General features: G+C 42.2%; 1 protein-coding gene across 7 annotated transcripts in view; it reads left to right on the top strand.

Annotated features, from left to right (window-relative positions):
• SEPTIN11 (septin 11) overlaps positions 1 to 17,035 on the top strand; it is an 82,049-nt gene that overhangs the window by 42,818 nt on the left and 22,196 nt on the right. For all 7 annotated transcript variants that reach the window (XR_010380845.1, XM_064485561.1, XM_031471233.2 and 4 more), the window contains exons 3-5: positions 6,634 to 6,829; positions 14,168 to 14,354; positions 16,301 to 16,462. Coding sequence is in view for 6 of the 7 variants with exons in the window: in XM_064485561.1 (XP_064341631.1) it covers positions 6,634 to 6,829; positions 14,168 to 14,354; positions 16,301 to 16,462 (545 nt within the window). In the remaining variant the exon portion in view is untranslated. The remainder of the gene's footprint in view (positions 1 to 6,633; positions 6,830 to 14,167; positions 14,355 to 16,300; positions 16,463 to 17,035) is intronic.

A 17,035-nucleotide genomic window follows, 5' to 3' on the forward strand; every position in this document is an offset into this window, starting at 1 on the left:
TTTTTTCTGTACTTGGAAATTATTTTTGGAGGCTGAAAACACCACCACTTTATTATCTTACAGTTCTGTAGAAGTCCCACATGTGTCTCTCTGGGCTAAAATTGAGGCATCCGCCAAGGCTGTGTTCCTTTCTGGAACCTCAAGGGGAGAAGACATTTCCTTGCCTTTTCCGTCTGCCAGGGAGATGGCCCACCCTCCTAACTGTGGGACCCTTTCCTCCATCTTTGAAGCCAGCAATGATACATCTCTCTCCAACTGTTCTTGTAGTTGGAGGTTTTCCACCGAGAATTGCAAAAAAAGCTAGTTTAAACTCAGTTAAGGCTCTGCTGCAACCCCAAAACACACTAAAGAGGTAACAGACTGAATTGTGTAATTAAAAACAGCTGGCTCCAGGGAGTCAGAGTGCTTTCAGGGCTCTGTCTCTGGTTCTGGATCCTGCTGGCTTCTGCCTGGCTTCGCGTTTGGGCTTTTTCTTCGCGGAGGTGGTATGGCCTCTAGTGGTGTTCCCAGCTCGGCAGCTCCCGAGGAGAGACTCAGCCACGCCTGACCAGGCTTCCTGCTCAGCCAGGCCTGAGTCATGCCCACCCAGTGCGGGAGACGGGGTTCGTCCACCCCGGGACACATGAGGTTCCCATAGGAAAGAAGACATGGAGAAAGGAGAATGGGCATGGGAGAGGCGCACGCTAGACAGACATAAACAGGTCTCTCACGGTTACATAAGCACTTTTTTTGTTTTGGTTTTACACAAATGAGGTCATGCTGTTCCTATTCTTCTGTATTTTTTTTTTCCCACTCCATAAGTTCTGCCTATCCTTCCATTTCAGTATATCCAGCTGTCCAGGTTCTTTTCTGTGGCACTTTGGTTTGGCTGGAGACCTCTGGTTTGAGCCAACTTTAGCTCTTGGGGAGAGAGGGTGTCAGCATTAAGTATTAAGCTTATCCTCATAAGGTAGGACACATCAAATCCCTTCCCAAATATTTTACAGCAAAATATCTGTATAAGAAAACAACTCTCACTGTCTGTCTGTTTTTAAAGTAAGCACCTATGAGAAAGCATTCTAGTTCACCAAAATATTTTGACAGCCACTTAGAGGACTAGGTGTCATATTTAACTTAAGAGTCTCCCCAGTACTTTCTTTTCTCCTTGTCACCCTCCTGTTTGTATTTTTTACACAGTATGCACATGTGTGGTGTTTACAGCATCATGACTTTCTTTTCATGCGATCAGTATGGAAGGGAATTGAGGATTTAACAAAAAGAATTATGAGCCTAGTAAGGAAACTGATGACGTTTTTCAAAGAGGTCTTAGAATCGTATATTTTGTGGTGAGAGCATCTAAGTTGTAAACAGAGGAAATAAACCAGGGCAGAAACGAATCCTCCTGACAGCTTAGTCTAATTGTAGAGGCACTGAATTTAATGTCTGGTGTTAGACCCTACCTCTGCTGAATCCTGGAAAGAAACGTCATAAAGAGCAGGAGAGTAATGTTCACCTGGCCAGGAAGAGAATTCTTGATGCTAAACTGGGGACAAGACACCCAAGAGTTCATAGTTCCCCTACTTTCCATCCTACCTACAACACACTAATTCACCCCCAAACCTGCACTTTGGTTTAAATAAAGCCTTTTTCACCCTTTATTTCACGCTGTATTTCTCCAAAGAATCTGAATTCTCAGTCAGCCTTTCTCCACAATTTTAAATGTATAGATCTTTCTTGTTCAGTCTCCAAAATGACCCCAGTTCTAGGAGAAGCTCCAGCATTGGTCCAGCTGGTTCTTTGTGCACCTCCCTCAACAGCTGGATAAAATATTGTGATAGCCCTGCTTTTGAAAAGGAACCAGTTCACTAGAAGGGTTAAAGTAAATAGTAACACATTTTGAAAATAAAATTAAAAACAAAATTATTTCACTATAATTGTTTTGAGGGGATGGGCAGAAGAAGAATAGAAAACAGACAAGTTTAAAATCACTTTAGCCAAAGCTATAGTGTCAGCATCAACTGTGGAATTTTACAGTCAGATCTTGAACATTTTTATTCCATCTTGCTTTTCCAGGAAAGGCTATGAAGTGGTACAGATAAAATTAATCCCAGAAACTAAAGCAAAGCAAAGGTTAGAGTCAGAACTCAAAGCCATCAGGCCTGCCTGTAGCAGCTCATTCTCTCAGGAACACATTTGCCTCTCAGCCAGTGGTCAGAGCATGCAGGGACCCATTCATTCAATAGATATTTACTGAACACATATTATGTGCCAGAAAAAAGTTAAACGTTTAATGATGACAGCTTTGTAGTAGCTATCAAGTGAAAACAAATCTGTTGCTTTAGATGAAAATACAGTTCACCTGGAAAAATCTCTCCCATGAGTTTTCAGAAGAGTCATGCAATGGATGTCCCTCCATGTATGTCTAGGGTCCTGAATGTCCCCTAATCAGTGCCATCGAGTCACGTGATGCTGTGTGTCACGTGCTGGTCTTTCAAGTCCCTCACACCAGCTGGTGGTATTTGCCAAAGCACATTTCATCAAAGGCGATTCCGTGAGGAGTTAAAACAACATGACATAGCTCTCTGATTATCTGGCTCCATCCAAGAATAAAATCTAAAATATTTAGAGGAGGTAGACAGACCTTCATGCTAAACTATGTAAATCAACAGCCAAGTAGCTAGTCTTGGCAATCAGAGGAAAAAATGCTGAGTCATAGATCAATGATTTGATCAGTTTACAGTTACCTTCTAATTAATAATGCAATCCTCTAATTTTTTTGTCCTGTTTTGCTTTTGTTTTTAATAATATCCAACGAAGAGCTTGTGATTGAACTAAGCTGGAGAACAGAGTGGAAGAGGCAGGCCTGCCTTCTTTCCCCTGGGCTGTGGGTGTCACGTTCACTGGCCTTGGCAGGAGAAGGAGAAGCAGAAGCCCCAGACAGCACTTCAGGAGTAAATCTCCAATGATTCGAACAGCTGTTTAGGAAGATGAATTTTAACAGGAGAAACAACACTGTAAAATCTACCACCGTGGCACATCTCAGTATAAATGATCACCGTGATCATTTTCTTTCTCAGTTAACTTTTGCTAAATGCCTGCTCTGGGCCCGGTGCTCTGCTAGGGAGTTCTGAAATGTTTCAAAGTTGCTGTTAGTCATTATTTTTCTCAAAATATCTCTATGGTTGTTTGGTTTCAGTTGGAACCTATGCCCAGCAGACTTTCAGTTACTCAATTCGAAAGAAGTCTCTTTGCTCTGTGTGTCCTCAAAAGTATAGAAAGTGCTTTCTTTTCTGAGGGTAGAGATTGAGCTCAACAACTAATGCATTGGAAACTTGTCCTAGTCCTAGAATTCCTTTTATTCCAAAAGCTGTCATTTCTTACTGAACTGCTTTTGGTGACTCGCACTGCCGCTGGAGGAGCTGTGTCTAATTAAGGCTCTTAAAAAGCGCAGAGCATAGAAATGGAAAGCAAAGCAGTCTGAAATTTAGAGGAGCAGTGGTTTTTCCAACCCACTGATTAACCCTGTGCTATAAGTAGGGCCTGGAATGCTAATTGTTCATAATTTCCACCTTAATGCAAATAATAATTAAAATTACCTTGCCTTAAAAAAAAAAAGAAAAAGAAGAAAGCATAGTGTTCTTCATTCACAGATGCTGAACTAATTCGCAGCTTAGTAAAATGAGATGGTAACTTCAGGTGTGTCCAGGTAGTCTGGAATCCTTGCCATGTAAATTGAAGTCTTTATTGTGGTTCTTAGGGAAAGAGAGGGACGTTAAATGAGTCACTTTCTACTGATAGAACCTTTATCTTATGGAGAAACCTTTATAAGGTAGTTCTGCTATTGTTCCTTGTTCAGAAAATAGGTAAATCCTAGGAAGAAATTTGCTGTATTTGAGAAAGATACCCGTAGAGCAAGTACCTGAAGTGACTGGCGTCCTGTCGGGATTGACTTGCGCACCAGGGTCTACAGATCGTGTGTGTGAGAACACTGTTTTGTTTCTGCAGCCAGTGCGTAATAACTTCGTTTTGCTCAGAGTTACTTTGTTAAGCCGCGAGTCGTGGATATGTGCTTGCTGAGCTGTGACATGTTAGGGAGCCAAGACTAGTTTAGGTTTCTCTTATTGACGGGCCTTTTTGTAAGCAGATTAAAGAAAGTAAGGAAGACTGGAAAAGTCTCAACTGCTACACCACCAGACTTCCTGGAGATCTGGAATGACACGCAGGGTTTTACAGGAGTTCAAGAAGCATCACTTGCTGTTTTTTACCCATTTTCTCCCCAGCACCTATGCTTGTCACATAGTAAATACTCAAGTATTATTAGTGAATGAATTTCAGATACTAATGTCTACTCTATCTATCTGCTCTCTTTCTCTTATATTCCCAGCTAATGATCTGCCAACATGTCCTCTATTTACAGTCTTTGCTGCCTCCTGGCATTTGCTTATTCACTTTTTTCAGTATATCTTTTCTTTTTCATGCCATTGTGCTGTTTGCAGGTTTGAACTCCCAAAGAGAGAAATTCTGATTGGATAGGCAGGTCATTGTTCAGGTTGGAGCACTGTCACAGCATAATGATGGGGCTCTCATGGGTGCCTCTGGGAAGGGGGATAGCCCCGGTCCAATTACCTGTAGTCACTAGCAAAGTCCAGGAAGAGAAATGTGGTTATGACAGACATTTACAATATCATTCCCATAATAATAAATTAGAGTCTGGCTGGTATTCAGTCATATTCCAGGTCAGAGTCTAAGCTATGGGAGCACACTGTATCAGGCCAGTTCATTGTTGTATTCCCAGAACTTGGCACAGAGCTGGAAGAAAATACTGGCTGAACGAAGACTGATAAAGGAGGAAATTCTTTGATCTTAGCTGTATTGGGACCAATAGGAAAAGCTAAAGAGTCAGGCAAAGGTACTTGTACGTCAGCTGGGTCTTCCTGTAGACTGCTTGGAGTTGGGTGGCCCGCTGGGTGCAGAATGGCTGTGTTGAGTCTGAATAATGATAGTGGTTTCAGTGGAGTCTAGTGGGGAATTCAGGTCACCCTCTCTCCAGCCAGTGAGTGGCGAACCACATAAGGCTTCTAATTAGGGAAAGATCAAATCCAGAAAGATTCCAACCTACTTCACTTTCATTGGAAAGCAATGAGTAATATAGGACTCCGGATTAGTAAGTGGATTTTGTCATTACAGTGGGAGAGTTGCCCTATGGCTACAAATCCCAGAGCTGCCCCTCCCCCACAACAATGGAATCATCACATCCTAAAAGTCATTATGGAAATCCTTCAGAAGAGAGGTACTGTTCCTAGGAACATCGTAGGATTGGGATTTGTTAAAAGGGCTGCAATATATTGGTATGTTTAAACTGAGCTGAAAATCTAATTGGGAAATTTTCCAGATTTAAAAAAAATGTATTCCTATGGATAATGTTTCTTGATTTCTACCCCCGCTTTCTACCATCACACACTCAACCACTACCACCATCACCATCACCAACAAGGGTGGGTTCTTTCTCACTGCCAACTATTTCTGACTCAACATAAGAATTGGTATTAAGAAAAGATTTTTCTTGGTCTTATTTTGATGGTCAGGCTAAAGTTCTCCATGCCTCCACGTTTGGGTCTTACAGTTTGATTGGAAAGAGTGGTACCAGGTACCTGCCACTCTGCTTTGCATATATTAGGGGCTCAGTGAACACTTACCGACTTGACTGAGCAGTGTGAATTAACAAGGCCATCAGTGCAGGTCATTTAACATCATTCAGTTTCATCGTCACAAACATCAGCCTGAAACTGGGAAATATAACAGATGCTTGCCATCTGCTGAATCGGGAAATAAAAATGGAGATAATCGGGAGGATTCTCACAGATTCATAACCATAACTGAAAATATCAGGCAGTCAGCCTTCTCTGTAATAGTGAAGTCAGACTGCTGTGTTGGTTGAATGTGGGTATTAGAGCCACACATACTTGGGTTAGAACCCTGGCTCTGCCACTCAACAGTCGTGACTTTAGGCAAGTTACTTGCACCTTATGTAAGCCTTAGTGCCATATCTGTAAAAGAGAGGAGACAGTAGGACCTACTTCACAGGGAGAACTAGCAGGGTTTAGATGAGGTCGTGCCCACCCTAGACCTGACATAAAGTCAGGGCTCCGCAGCTGTAGCTGGGTTAGTTGTCACTGCTGCTGCTTGTCAAGATTGTTGTTTTGAAAAATGTAATTCTTTTCTACAACGTTAGAGGGTATCAGATAATTCAGCGTAAATGGAATCAGTCTTTTTAATTTTCCTGGTAACAGAAACTCAGCAATATAGTTGTTTTTTATTTTAAAGTAAGAGTTTTACACACCAGCGTTTATATCTTTGTAATGACCACAAACTGACTGCAAGCAAGCTTACATGGGTTCCATTTCTCTATTCAGAGGTGAGAAAGAGCATCTTCATCTATAAGTTCAAGATTTTTTCGGCTAAAGGGTTTTTCAGATTCATTAAGGCATTTCTAGGGAGGTATCCCATAAATCACCCATGGAAAGAACTGTCTTTTGATATCTGGGGATACTGACTTTTCAAAAACTTTTTACTAACATGATTATGAAAAACTTGGTGAGCTGGTGTCTCAGAGACACTGACACGTTCTCTGATTTCCTCCTCGTGGTCATCTAGGTGAGACAGGCATCGGCAAATCCACGTTAATGGACACTTTGTTCAACACCAAATTTGAAAATGATCCAGCCACTCACAATGAACCGGGTGTCCGGTTAAAAGCCAGAAGTTATGAGCTTCAGGAAAGCAATGTACGGCTGAAGTTAACCATCGTTGACACCGTGGGATTTGGAGACCAGATAAATAAAGATGACAGGTACCTCTTGGGATTTTGTGGGGATATAAATGGGTGGGGAGCTAGCAGGATCCATCCCGGGTAAATGCAAAGACAAAATGTTCGCTAGTTATGGGGCTTGGTCTCCTATCACCTAAAAGATAAGACATTCTTGTCCTTTGAGAAATTTTCTTCTAATGTTCTTCCTAGAGTCAGAATCAGCTAGTATAATTGATTCCAGGTACTATAAGCAGAAAAGGGATTTGTTACAAGGAATAAGCTTAGGGCATTTTTCCAGAAGAGTCATGGAACCAGGTTGGGGGCTTTCCCACCTGGAAAAGCAATCCAGAGAATCACCCACTTGACAGGACAGTTAGCAGAACCCCTGCCACCAACGACCTTATATATACCTGTGACACTGGGGAGAGGTCTCTACAACCTCTACCTGGGGTCCCAGGTAACCAAATGCCTCACCATCATTTCCAAGAAGAACCTCTCTCCCTGCATGTGGCCTCTGCCTTGTGTTGCTCTCTCTCTGCTTCCAGGCCTTGTATGGTTGCATCCGCTTGGCAGAAAGTAGACCATATCCAGAACACTAGCTGCAAGAGAGTCTGGAAAATGTACTTTCTGGTTTTGTTTTTGTTGTTGTTGTTGTTTTTAACTCTGCCCTCCTCCTCCCCAAAAAAAGGCATTACAAAGTAAGAGGAGTTTGGAATGAGCATCTGTCATGCTTTCCTAGTCTCTTAGGCAGATTGGGATATTTGACTTAATCCCCAAATTCTTATAGATCTGAGTGAAAACTCAGAGTCAACATGATTCTGTCCAAGAAGCCACAGATTTAAGAGACCCGGGTTTTAGTCTAGATTCTGCCGATGACCAGCTTTGGGCCGTCGGCAGTTTATCTCACTCTTAGGGAATTACTCTAGATACTCTCAGATCTCTTCCGAGGGGATACTGCATTCAGTCTCTTCTGAGGTGGGGGATCTAAGGAAGGGCGTTGTGAAAGGCTAAGCCTGGAGGAGGGATGTGGTAATAATAGGAGGTTATCCTGTGTTTTGGTGGCTTTGGCAACAGTAGTATCAGTTCCTAAAACCCCAAAGTGAAGAAAGCATTTTTAATGAAAGATCAGTTGGAGAAATTGTAATTTCCAGCTGGCACAGGATCTTAATATCGATGCTAGTGCCGCGATGTGAGGCCCTGTGAGTCTTTGTACGTTGGCTAGGTCTTCCTGTAGGCTGCTTGGAGTTGGGTGGCCCGCTTGGTGCAGAATGGCTGTATTGAGTCTGAATAATGATGGTGATTTCAGTGGAGTCTAGTGGGGAATTCAGGTCACCCTCTCTCTAGCCAGGGTTTGCTAAATAAGCTAATTAGATAATATATACAACAAATTTTTATGTCCACGTAGAAGAAAGACATATTTAACCTGCTTAAGAAATAAAATATTTTTTTCAGGATTTTGGTCTAATAGTTTGTATGTAGACAGAAGCTGTTAGCTGTAAGTCAGTCTTGTGTACTCATTCACTAAAACTGGTTTATATAAACTTGACGATCTAATTATAAAATAACACAGTGAGGTTTTACTTTTATAAAACACACACGCTCAGTTTATAAAGCCGAGCACGCTTGGCTCTTTTCTCTGAGTTGCTGGAAGCCCTTATTTGAAGGAAGCTGTTAATCCCTAAAACTTCCTGGTGTATACCTACGTGTTCATCTCAGTCCCTGTAGATTGTTCACGCTCTACAAGGTCACTTGTCCTGTTCACTGATCCTAACTTTAAATGCCTTATGATCATTTTAAATATTTACATTCACCTTCAAAAGAAGTTTAAGAAAGTTAAAATTAAACTGTCCCAGGCCCACATTTGTAGCAACATGAATGGACCTGGAGACTGTCATTCTAAGTGAAGTAAGCCAGAAAAAGAAGGAAAAATACCATACAATATCATTTATGTGTGGAATCTAAAAAAAAAGGCACAAATGAATTTATTTACAAGACAGAAACAGACTCACAGACATAGAAAAACTTAGGGTTACAGGGGTGGGGAGTGGGAAGGAATAAATTGGGAGTTTGGGATTTGCAGATAGTAACTATTCCACATAAAAGCGATAAACAAGTTTCTACTGTATAGCACAGGGTATATTCAATATTTTGTGGTAACCTATAATGAAAAAGAATATGAAAAGGAACATATGTATGTATAGGTATGACGGAAACATTATGCTGTACACCAGAAATTGACACAACATTGTAAACTGACTATACTTCAAATGGAAAAAAAAAAAAAAGGAGAACTGTCCCAGGCCCAAAGATAATTCCAGAAGGAGGCTTCCAGAGACATTTTTCTGTAGTGACAGCTTAATAGGAATAAGACACCAAATCATGAAGTTACATTATGTTTGCTTCTGGCTCAGAAACTTCATTAGTACCAGGTTTTTGTTTGTTTGTTTTCATTTTACTCAAAACAGTGTATGTTATTTGTGTGTGTTTTTAAAAGAGGAATTTGAACTATTTTCATCTAGAGCTGTGTATTGTCTAGCTATACTCTGTCTGTGATATGAATGTGAGCACATAGTAATGACAGAGAAATATTTAACTCATGCTCTAGCGGAGCACTGAGCTCTGTTTTATCTGTAGAGCAATTTAAATGCTCTTCAGTAAACATTGGCCTCAATAACAGGAGCAATTGTTAGACACAATAAGAAAGATTGTATTTTGCGTTTGTCAAAATGGACTATCCATACATTGTGTTGGAGTGGGGGATAGCTAAGCTCAGCCCCTGCAGCTGAGCAGTTGCTCTTAATTTATGACCTCAGTGCTGTGGAACGATGGAGAGGTTCCTGCCTGAAGGCTGTTAGTAATGCCCAGTGAAACAGATGAAGAGAAAAACCTGGTGACAAGCCAAAGAGCACAAGGACATTCTTGGAGCCAAGGAGAGAGCCCGGGGCTCTGGGTCCTTGTGCAGTCACCATGCACCATTAGAGCAAGGCAGGTCTGCACCTCTGGCCTGTGCAGATTTCTCCCTGGAGTTGGGGAATGCCATGCTTGTGCACTCTCCAGTGGGAAGACAGCGGCTGGACCTTTTCAAGATCCCTTCCTGCAGGAATAAGAACTGGTCTTTGGCATTTTGCTGCTAAGATTCCATGAACGATTCCAGCTCAGAGTCGCTGCCTCAGTACTGCCTCTACGTTGGACTTCTCCCCGACACGGGGACTTGCCCTCAGTCTGCTTGGTTTTCACTCGCCAGCCCTGAGCAGCAGGTGGCCAGTGCATTGCCCATCCACACATTTGCAGCTGGAGGCCTCTTTAAGAAATTATCTGACTCATTTGGGCCAAATGATAGTTTCCAAGGAGACTCAGAAGAGAGGAAGTATGATATTAACCTAACCTAGATACCAAATATTTTTTTTCTTGTGAAATTTCTTGACAGCTGTTGCATAACCTCTTTAAGTGGCATTTAGAACTCTGTGCCCCAAGAGAACACTCCTGACTACAACGCAAATGACTGTTGTTTAAAAAATAGTCAGACAGGGTCTCTTCCACCAGAAAATTAGAAGTGGGATATGCATTTTTGTATCAATATGTAAACATATGGGAAGGGATATGCTGTTTCTCTAAACCTGTGATTATTTTTACTACTTTGAGGATTAGGCAAGCTTTTTTGCCATCGATGCAAGACTTCAAGAATGCCCCAGTTTGTTTATGTAGGCTTTGGACATGTCAGCATTCCTGCATCATTATCTGCCTGGGACCAGGCTAGCTAGAAGGAGGCAGGAAAAGAGATCTGGTAAGGTTTCCTGTTTTGTTTAACAGCACGATTAACTCTTCGTGGTCCAAGGGCCTCCTTGTTTTGCTGCCTGTGCTCTTTAGTGAAGAAGGAAAGAGGTCTAGAGAAGAAGGGAAACCAAGTTTTCTGTAGCACTGGAAAGAGAAGAATTCACTTCTCCCACATTTGGGAGATGATAGACCGTCAACCACACATTACAAACTGTAATGATAATCAGCTCTAAAAAGCACGGATAATCAGAATCCACTGTGAGAGAATCCTCAAACTCATGAAATCTTTATCGGAGTTGTGAAAGCGACTGTGTGGTCTTCAAATTCTGTTCTGTCACATGTTCTGGTAAAGGCGGTTGAAAGATAAGGAAAATTAACTTTGGCTAATGGATAGCAAGAGAGAGAAAAAAATATATATGGTAGGTATCTGGTCATATATAACATGGAGAGTCTGTCCCTGAACAGTGGCATTGGCTGTTTTGCAAGAATGATCAGTGGGTAGCTTGGGTGGGTAGAAAACGTTATATAAAATTTTTTTCCCATCAATTTTTAGGGTCAACTTCTGTCAATTGTGTGTGTGTGTGTGTGTGTGTGTTTTATGGCTGGAGATTTATGGGGGCGGGGAGAAAAAGTGGCAGGTAAAAAGGAATATCCCCATGCCTTAAGAAAATTATGTGAAAACATAAGGACTTGGTTTGATTTGCCCTAACCACCCCACACTCACCCCTGCTTGATATGGCTACACTCCAAAGAAGTTTGCATTGGCCACACAGAATATGAATAGGTATCCTTGCTGTAAGGATGGAAACTAGCAAAATAAGGATTAAGTTTCCTTATCTTTATAACTTTGGATGTAGATAATGAGTGGACAGGAGCAGGAGAGAGGGCAGAGGGTTTGTTGAAAGGATGTGACGGGGAGTACAGAGCCACTTGGCCGATTCATTACTCATCGAGAAGAAACCATTTCATCAGGGTAATTAAATCTTGAACCCAGGGATAGTGGTTTGGGCACATAGTTCTCCTGAAGCACGTGTATTTGTTTATGATAATATACAGGGTAAGTGCATAGGATTTCGTGCTCGATTGTGTGTGGGAGGTGGGAGTGGAGGTCTCCGAGTCGGATCCCAGCATCTGACGTGGCCAGTGGTGTGGATGGAGGTGCTGTCCGCTGAGCTGAGGAGTACAGGGGAGTGGGGGTTGCGGACAAGATGAAGAGTTTGCTTCTGGACACATTTAGTTAGACAAGCAAATGGAAATATATGGTAAGCAGTTGGGTGGACTGGTCTGAAACTTGGGTGAAAGAGTTGGTTAAGTGAAACATGAGAATTAATGTGATTTTCTAAGGAAACCACATACAGGGAAAAGGAGATTGGAAATGTTGGCCAGAACTCCTTAACAGGGGAAGGCGGAAGGATTTCTTTGGATATACTGAATCCAGGGCAGAAAGCATTCCTCGCTGGAAAAGGAGAGGTGTTAGGCCTCCCATCATCTTGGAGTATTAGGATCAAAACCAAAGGCAAAAGAAAACTGATAGAAAAAAGAAACATACTTGGACCACTGATGGGGGGGAGGTGTTATGAAGCTGCAAATCAAGAACTGGGGAGGCAGGAAGGAGCAACCACTTTGAGCTGCTTGTCCTCTCCTTGGAGATGAGAGGGCCCAGGGGAGGACACTGATTCCCCCCAAACACATGCCTCAGGATCAGGAGGCCGAAAGATCAGGCGCTGGATTGACAGGGCACAAATGGGCCTCGTTGGAGCGGCCTGGTCCACTGCCCCACAGGGCAGGAGCTCAGTAGTAGAACGGTTACTATGGAACCAGGTCAGTGTAAAGTTCCTTTCTTTCCCCGCTGTCTTTTTGAAAAGTCAGGCTTGCTTTTCTCTTATTTATTGTTTATCATATTACTGTGAGATAGTTATAGCTCACTTCTGTGCTAGTTCTTTACATATATTAGCCCACTTATTTGTCACATTAGCTCTCTGATATAGGTCCTATTTTTGTCCTTGACGTTGCCTATGAGGAGATTGAGCCCCAGAGAGGTTTAGTAACTTGCCCAAAGTCACACAGCTAGTAAATTGTAGAGTTGGAGTTTGGTCTTAGGCGATCTGGCTTGAATCCGTGTATGTAACCACCACTGCATGTAACTACCCTATCGTAATGATTAGTGCTATTGTCATGTAATACCTGCCTATATTTTAAAATTGGAAAATGTAGGTGAATCTTACTGCTTGTTCATCCTTTCCGCTGGAATTAACTGGGATTTCTGTTGTCATGTTTAGAGTTATATTGAGACACATTCTACTTTTTCTTTAAACCTCTCGGGAGTCTGCTCAAATTGAATCAATGAATCTTGATAAATCACCGAGGGAAAACATAAGAAAGCTTTCTTCTGTTTTCACTTTTGGTCATAAATTTTTATTTTTATTTTTTATTTGCTTTGTTTTTTGTTTGTTTGTTTTTTCTTTCAGGGCAACTGCTGTCATCCTCATTATAAAAAGATTTGTAGTTTCCTTTGAGGGATTTCAGTTGAATTTACGGATCTGAGAGTTGAGTGTTGAAAGGTTTTTTTATTTTTCTTAAAGCTTAAGTCATTCCTCAGCAAGGTGGTAAGCTTGGGGAAGAATTAACCCATTTTGTTCCTGGTCATCCTGTCTCACTGCTGCTGACGCTAACTTCTGGGCAGTCCCCCTGGAGACCTGGAAGGGTTCATGGCTTTTCCTCACTGACCTAATGCACTGCTTAATCCCTGGAGAACGTGTGGTTTATTGAACATGTATTCCCAACATGCTGTTAATGCCTGTGTTGTGGTCAGTGAATAGAGTCATTTGCAATTATCCAAAACAGACTTGAATTATGATTTGGTGAGAAATGAGGGTTACAAAGTTCACCTTCAAATCAGAAAGCTTGAGAGTTGGAAGGAATCTCGATCATAACAGACCAGGCACTTCAGCTGATAGATGACGTCATGGCAGGTGCACAGGGCTCTGTGAGAGCACAGAGGTGCCCTCCTCCCCGGGGGACAGGGCAGAGGAGCAGGGAGGGGCTGCCAGCAGGAGGCGGTGCCGCACCCTGAAACTTCAGACCAGCTTCATTTTGTGCGCCGAGGCCAGTCAGTTGGGAGAGCCTGTCAAAATCACTTTCTTGACAGATTATGAGGTTCAGTTTTGGCTCAGCAGGAAAGCATGCCACAGTCTCTTAGCACTATCTTCATGGGTGCCATGGGGGAAGTAAAGGTGTGTCCCCCATGTGTATAATCTTTGATTTAAAGGATGAATGTTAGCCAGGGGAACAACAGGAAAAAGACTGTTCCATGTAGGAACAGCATGAGCAGAGGTGCAGGGAGGCAGGCGAAATCTTGATGTATAGGACAGAAAGGGTAAGCCAGGGAGTGGGGTGGAAGAGAGGAGCTTGGGGCAATGTCCTGAGGCCAGATGATGGAAGGCCTGAGGTGCCAAGGTCAGGAACTTGGGCGTTAGCTCTTAGGGAAGAGGGGACCATGGAAGACTTTCCTGGAGGATTGTACCACGCTGAACTGCACAAGAGGTTTGAGACTAGCAACATGCTGGTTTGACAATGTGTCTTAAAAAACCTTCTTCTGCATTCTAGCTATAAGCCGATAGTGGAATATATTGATGCCCAGTTCGAGGCCTACCTGCAAGAGGAACTGAAGATCAAACGTTCTCTCTTCAACTACCACGACACCAGGATCCACGCGTGCCTCTACTTCATCGCCCCTACGGGACATTCGCTGAAGTCCCTGGACCTGGTCACCATGAAGAAGCTGGACAGTAAGGTACTCACTGCTGCCCTGGGGACTGCCCACCCTCCTGTAAGATCACCTTTATCCGAAGGCCCCAACTTCTCTGCTTTCAGTGTAATTTGGTGTTTTGTTTTAAAGAACAGTTTTAGGTTCACAGCAAAATTGAAAGGAAGGTGCAGAGGTTTTTCCATATACTCCCTACCACCCCACGTGCAGAGCCTCCCTCATTACAGTTGAAGAACCTACACTGACACATCACTGTCACCTAAAGTCTGTGGCTTACATGAGGGTTCAGTCTCGGTCTGGTACATTCTATGGAGTTAGATAAATTTATAATGACATTTTTTTCATCACTACAGTGTCATACAAAGTAGTTCCACTGCCCTAGAAATCCTCTGTGTTCCACTGTTCATCCCTCTCCTGATTCCTAGCCCTGGTTTCATTTTTTTGTGGTTTACAAAACCATAGGGTTTAACAATGTGAAAAAAAATGGCTCAAAACCTCTCTGGATATTAGGATTAAACAAAACAAACAAACAAAACCCTGTAGCCTATTACAAAGTATTTTTAGGTCTTGAATTACCACCAGTATATGCTCTGTTGAGGAATTAATACTGTGGAGATACCTGATGGATCATAGGAAGAGGTAGATTTAGGGAGAATGAACTGTAATTCATGACTTGTTTATTTTCTTAAAAACTTTATCGCTCCTCAAAAGGTTTTTACAGGTTTGGCTTTAATTTGAAGTTAAGAATGAAAAAAAAAAAGTGTTAAGTGTTAATTTTTTTATCTATGTGACAAGGATGGTCCAACTTCTTAAATTTTAAAACTGAACTGCACCAACTATCAAAAGGATAGTTTTAGATTGAGTTTGACTGCTAATCTTTGCACATTTATAACCTCTCTCTTTCACAGCATTTGAAGGAAGGGACTGATAAGCCTGACAACGTTTGATGATTTACTTGATGATTAATTTGAGTTTCCATTTTGAAATAAATGGAAGACGACACATTCTGAAATAAAGAAGAAGCAAATGACAGTAGAACAACCACGAAATTAAGCTATGGTGTTTCCTCCTAGACTCTTACCTCCTTTCGAGTTCAGTAAAAAGGCTTATCACTTTAGAAGGCTCTTTTTGGTGTTATTTTCTGTCCAAACAACACTGTTTAAAAGATGCTTTCTTGGCGGGGAAGGTAATAGCTCAGCGGTAGAGCACATACTTAGCATGCACAAGGTCCTGGGTTCTAATCCCCAGCACCTCCATTAAAAAAATAGAGATGGTTTCTGCCTTTGCTGTCAAACACCATGTTCTCTCCTGGTCTTTGGAACCAACGCTCTGAAAGTGAGACTTGTCTTTGGCATCAGGTCGCATCCTGGCATAATGTGATAGAAGCTGATTTTCAAGAGAATTGGTGTGATTTTTAAAAATGTAAAAGTAGGTGAAACCATTTTTGTTTTGGTGAATACTTGGGTTCTCTGCTCCTAGCAGTTTCCAGCTCATCAGAAGAAAGAAAGGATGCTATCCTGCATAGAGCTGACTGTTCCAGTCTTCTAACGAATGAAAACTTTGGTATTACTCTTAGGAGCATACAAAAATCAAGCTCCTAGAGTGGCTGGGAGGGGTCCGAAAGGAGTGGTTGGTTATTCAAAGAATAAGCTTCTTTGTTATTGCTATGTGTCACAGAGTAACACTTCCTTTTATGCTGTAAAGAGAACGAGGTAGCACAGAAGAGGAAATGACGAGGGTGCTTTCTTCCAGTGCCAGATGGGAGGAAGTAAAGGGGTTCAGAGACGGAACTAAAAATTATCCCGTATCTTCTTAATTTTGCATCTAGGTAGAAAGTCTGATGTTTAATATCATCTCTGTTTTCTAAATGAAGTTTTACAATTTTCATTTATTTGTTTTTTCTCTTTTATTTATTTGTCTAATTACTTCTCTTATGTTGGAGTTGTATAAAAACGGATGTGTTTGGTTTATAGGTGAACATCATCCCAATAATTGCAAAAGCTGACACCATTGCCAAGAACGAATTGCACAAATTCAAGAGTAAGATCATGAGTGAACTAGTCAGCAATGGAGTCCAGATATATCAGTTCCCCACAGACGAAGAAACAGTGGCAGAGATCAATGCGACGATGAGTGTAAGTCCCCAAGTAAGGAAAGACAGCTAGTGATGTTCCTGAATGCTTGTCTTAGTGGCAACTTTGTGCAGTGGCTGCAGCACTGGACCAGGAATTGGATGTCCTCAGTCTGGTCCAACTCTGCCTGTCCTTCATGTCATTTAATCACCTGCTTCTCAGTTTCTCCGTCTATCAGATGGGAGAGGTAGACAAGATCTCAAGTTTCCTGCCTGTTCTAAGTTATGATTTCTACAGCAAATCTCGTGGGAAGGGACTGCCAGCCCAGCGCTGTTTCTCACAAAGCTGCTTAGAGGAAATAGCTTGCTCTGCTTGCTTCCACTGATGTTGGCAGAAACACATCCACCTGCTCGCTTTCGCTTCTGTGATTTGTTTTTGTCTTTTCTTCCTTTCTGTGTTTCCCACCCTTTCCTGAATCATTCAGTAAACTGGCAGGGGAGGGTACCATTTCCATATCACAGGGAGGAATGAGTGGTCAGGAGACAGATGATGAGAGCTTCGGCAGTCTAAGTGTGCCTGTGGGAGCATCTCCCTCGGCGAGCCTCTCTCCTGCAGCTGAGACCCGTCCCTCCCACT

Source organism: Camelus dromedarius, chromosome 1 (genome assembly GCF_036321535.1).
Source record: "Camelus dromedarius isolate mCamDro1 chromosome 1, mCamDro1.pat, whole genome shotgun sequence".
NCBI lineage: Eukaryota > Metazoa > Chordata > Mammalia > Artiodactyla > Camelidae > Camelus > Camelus dromedarius.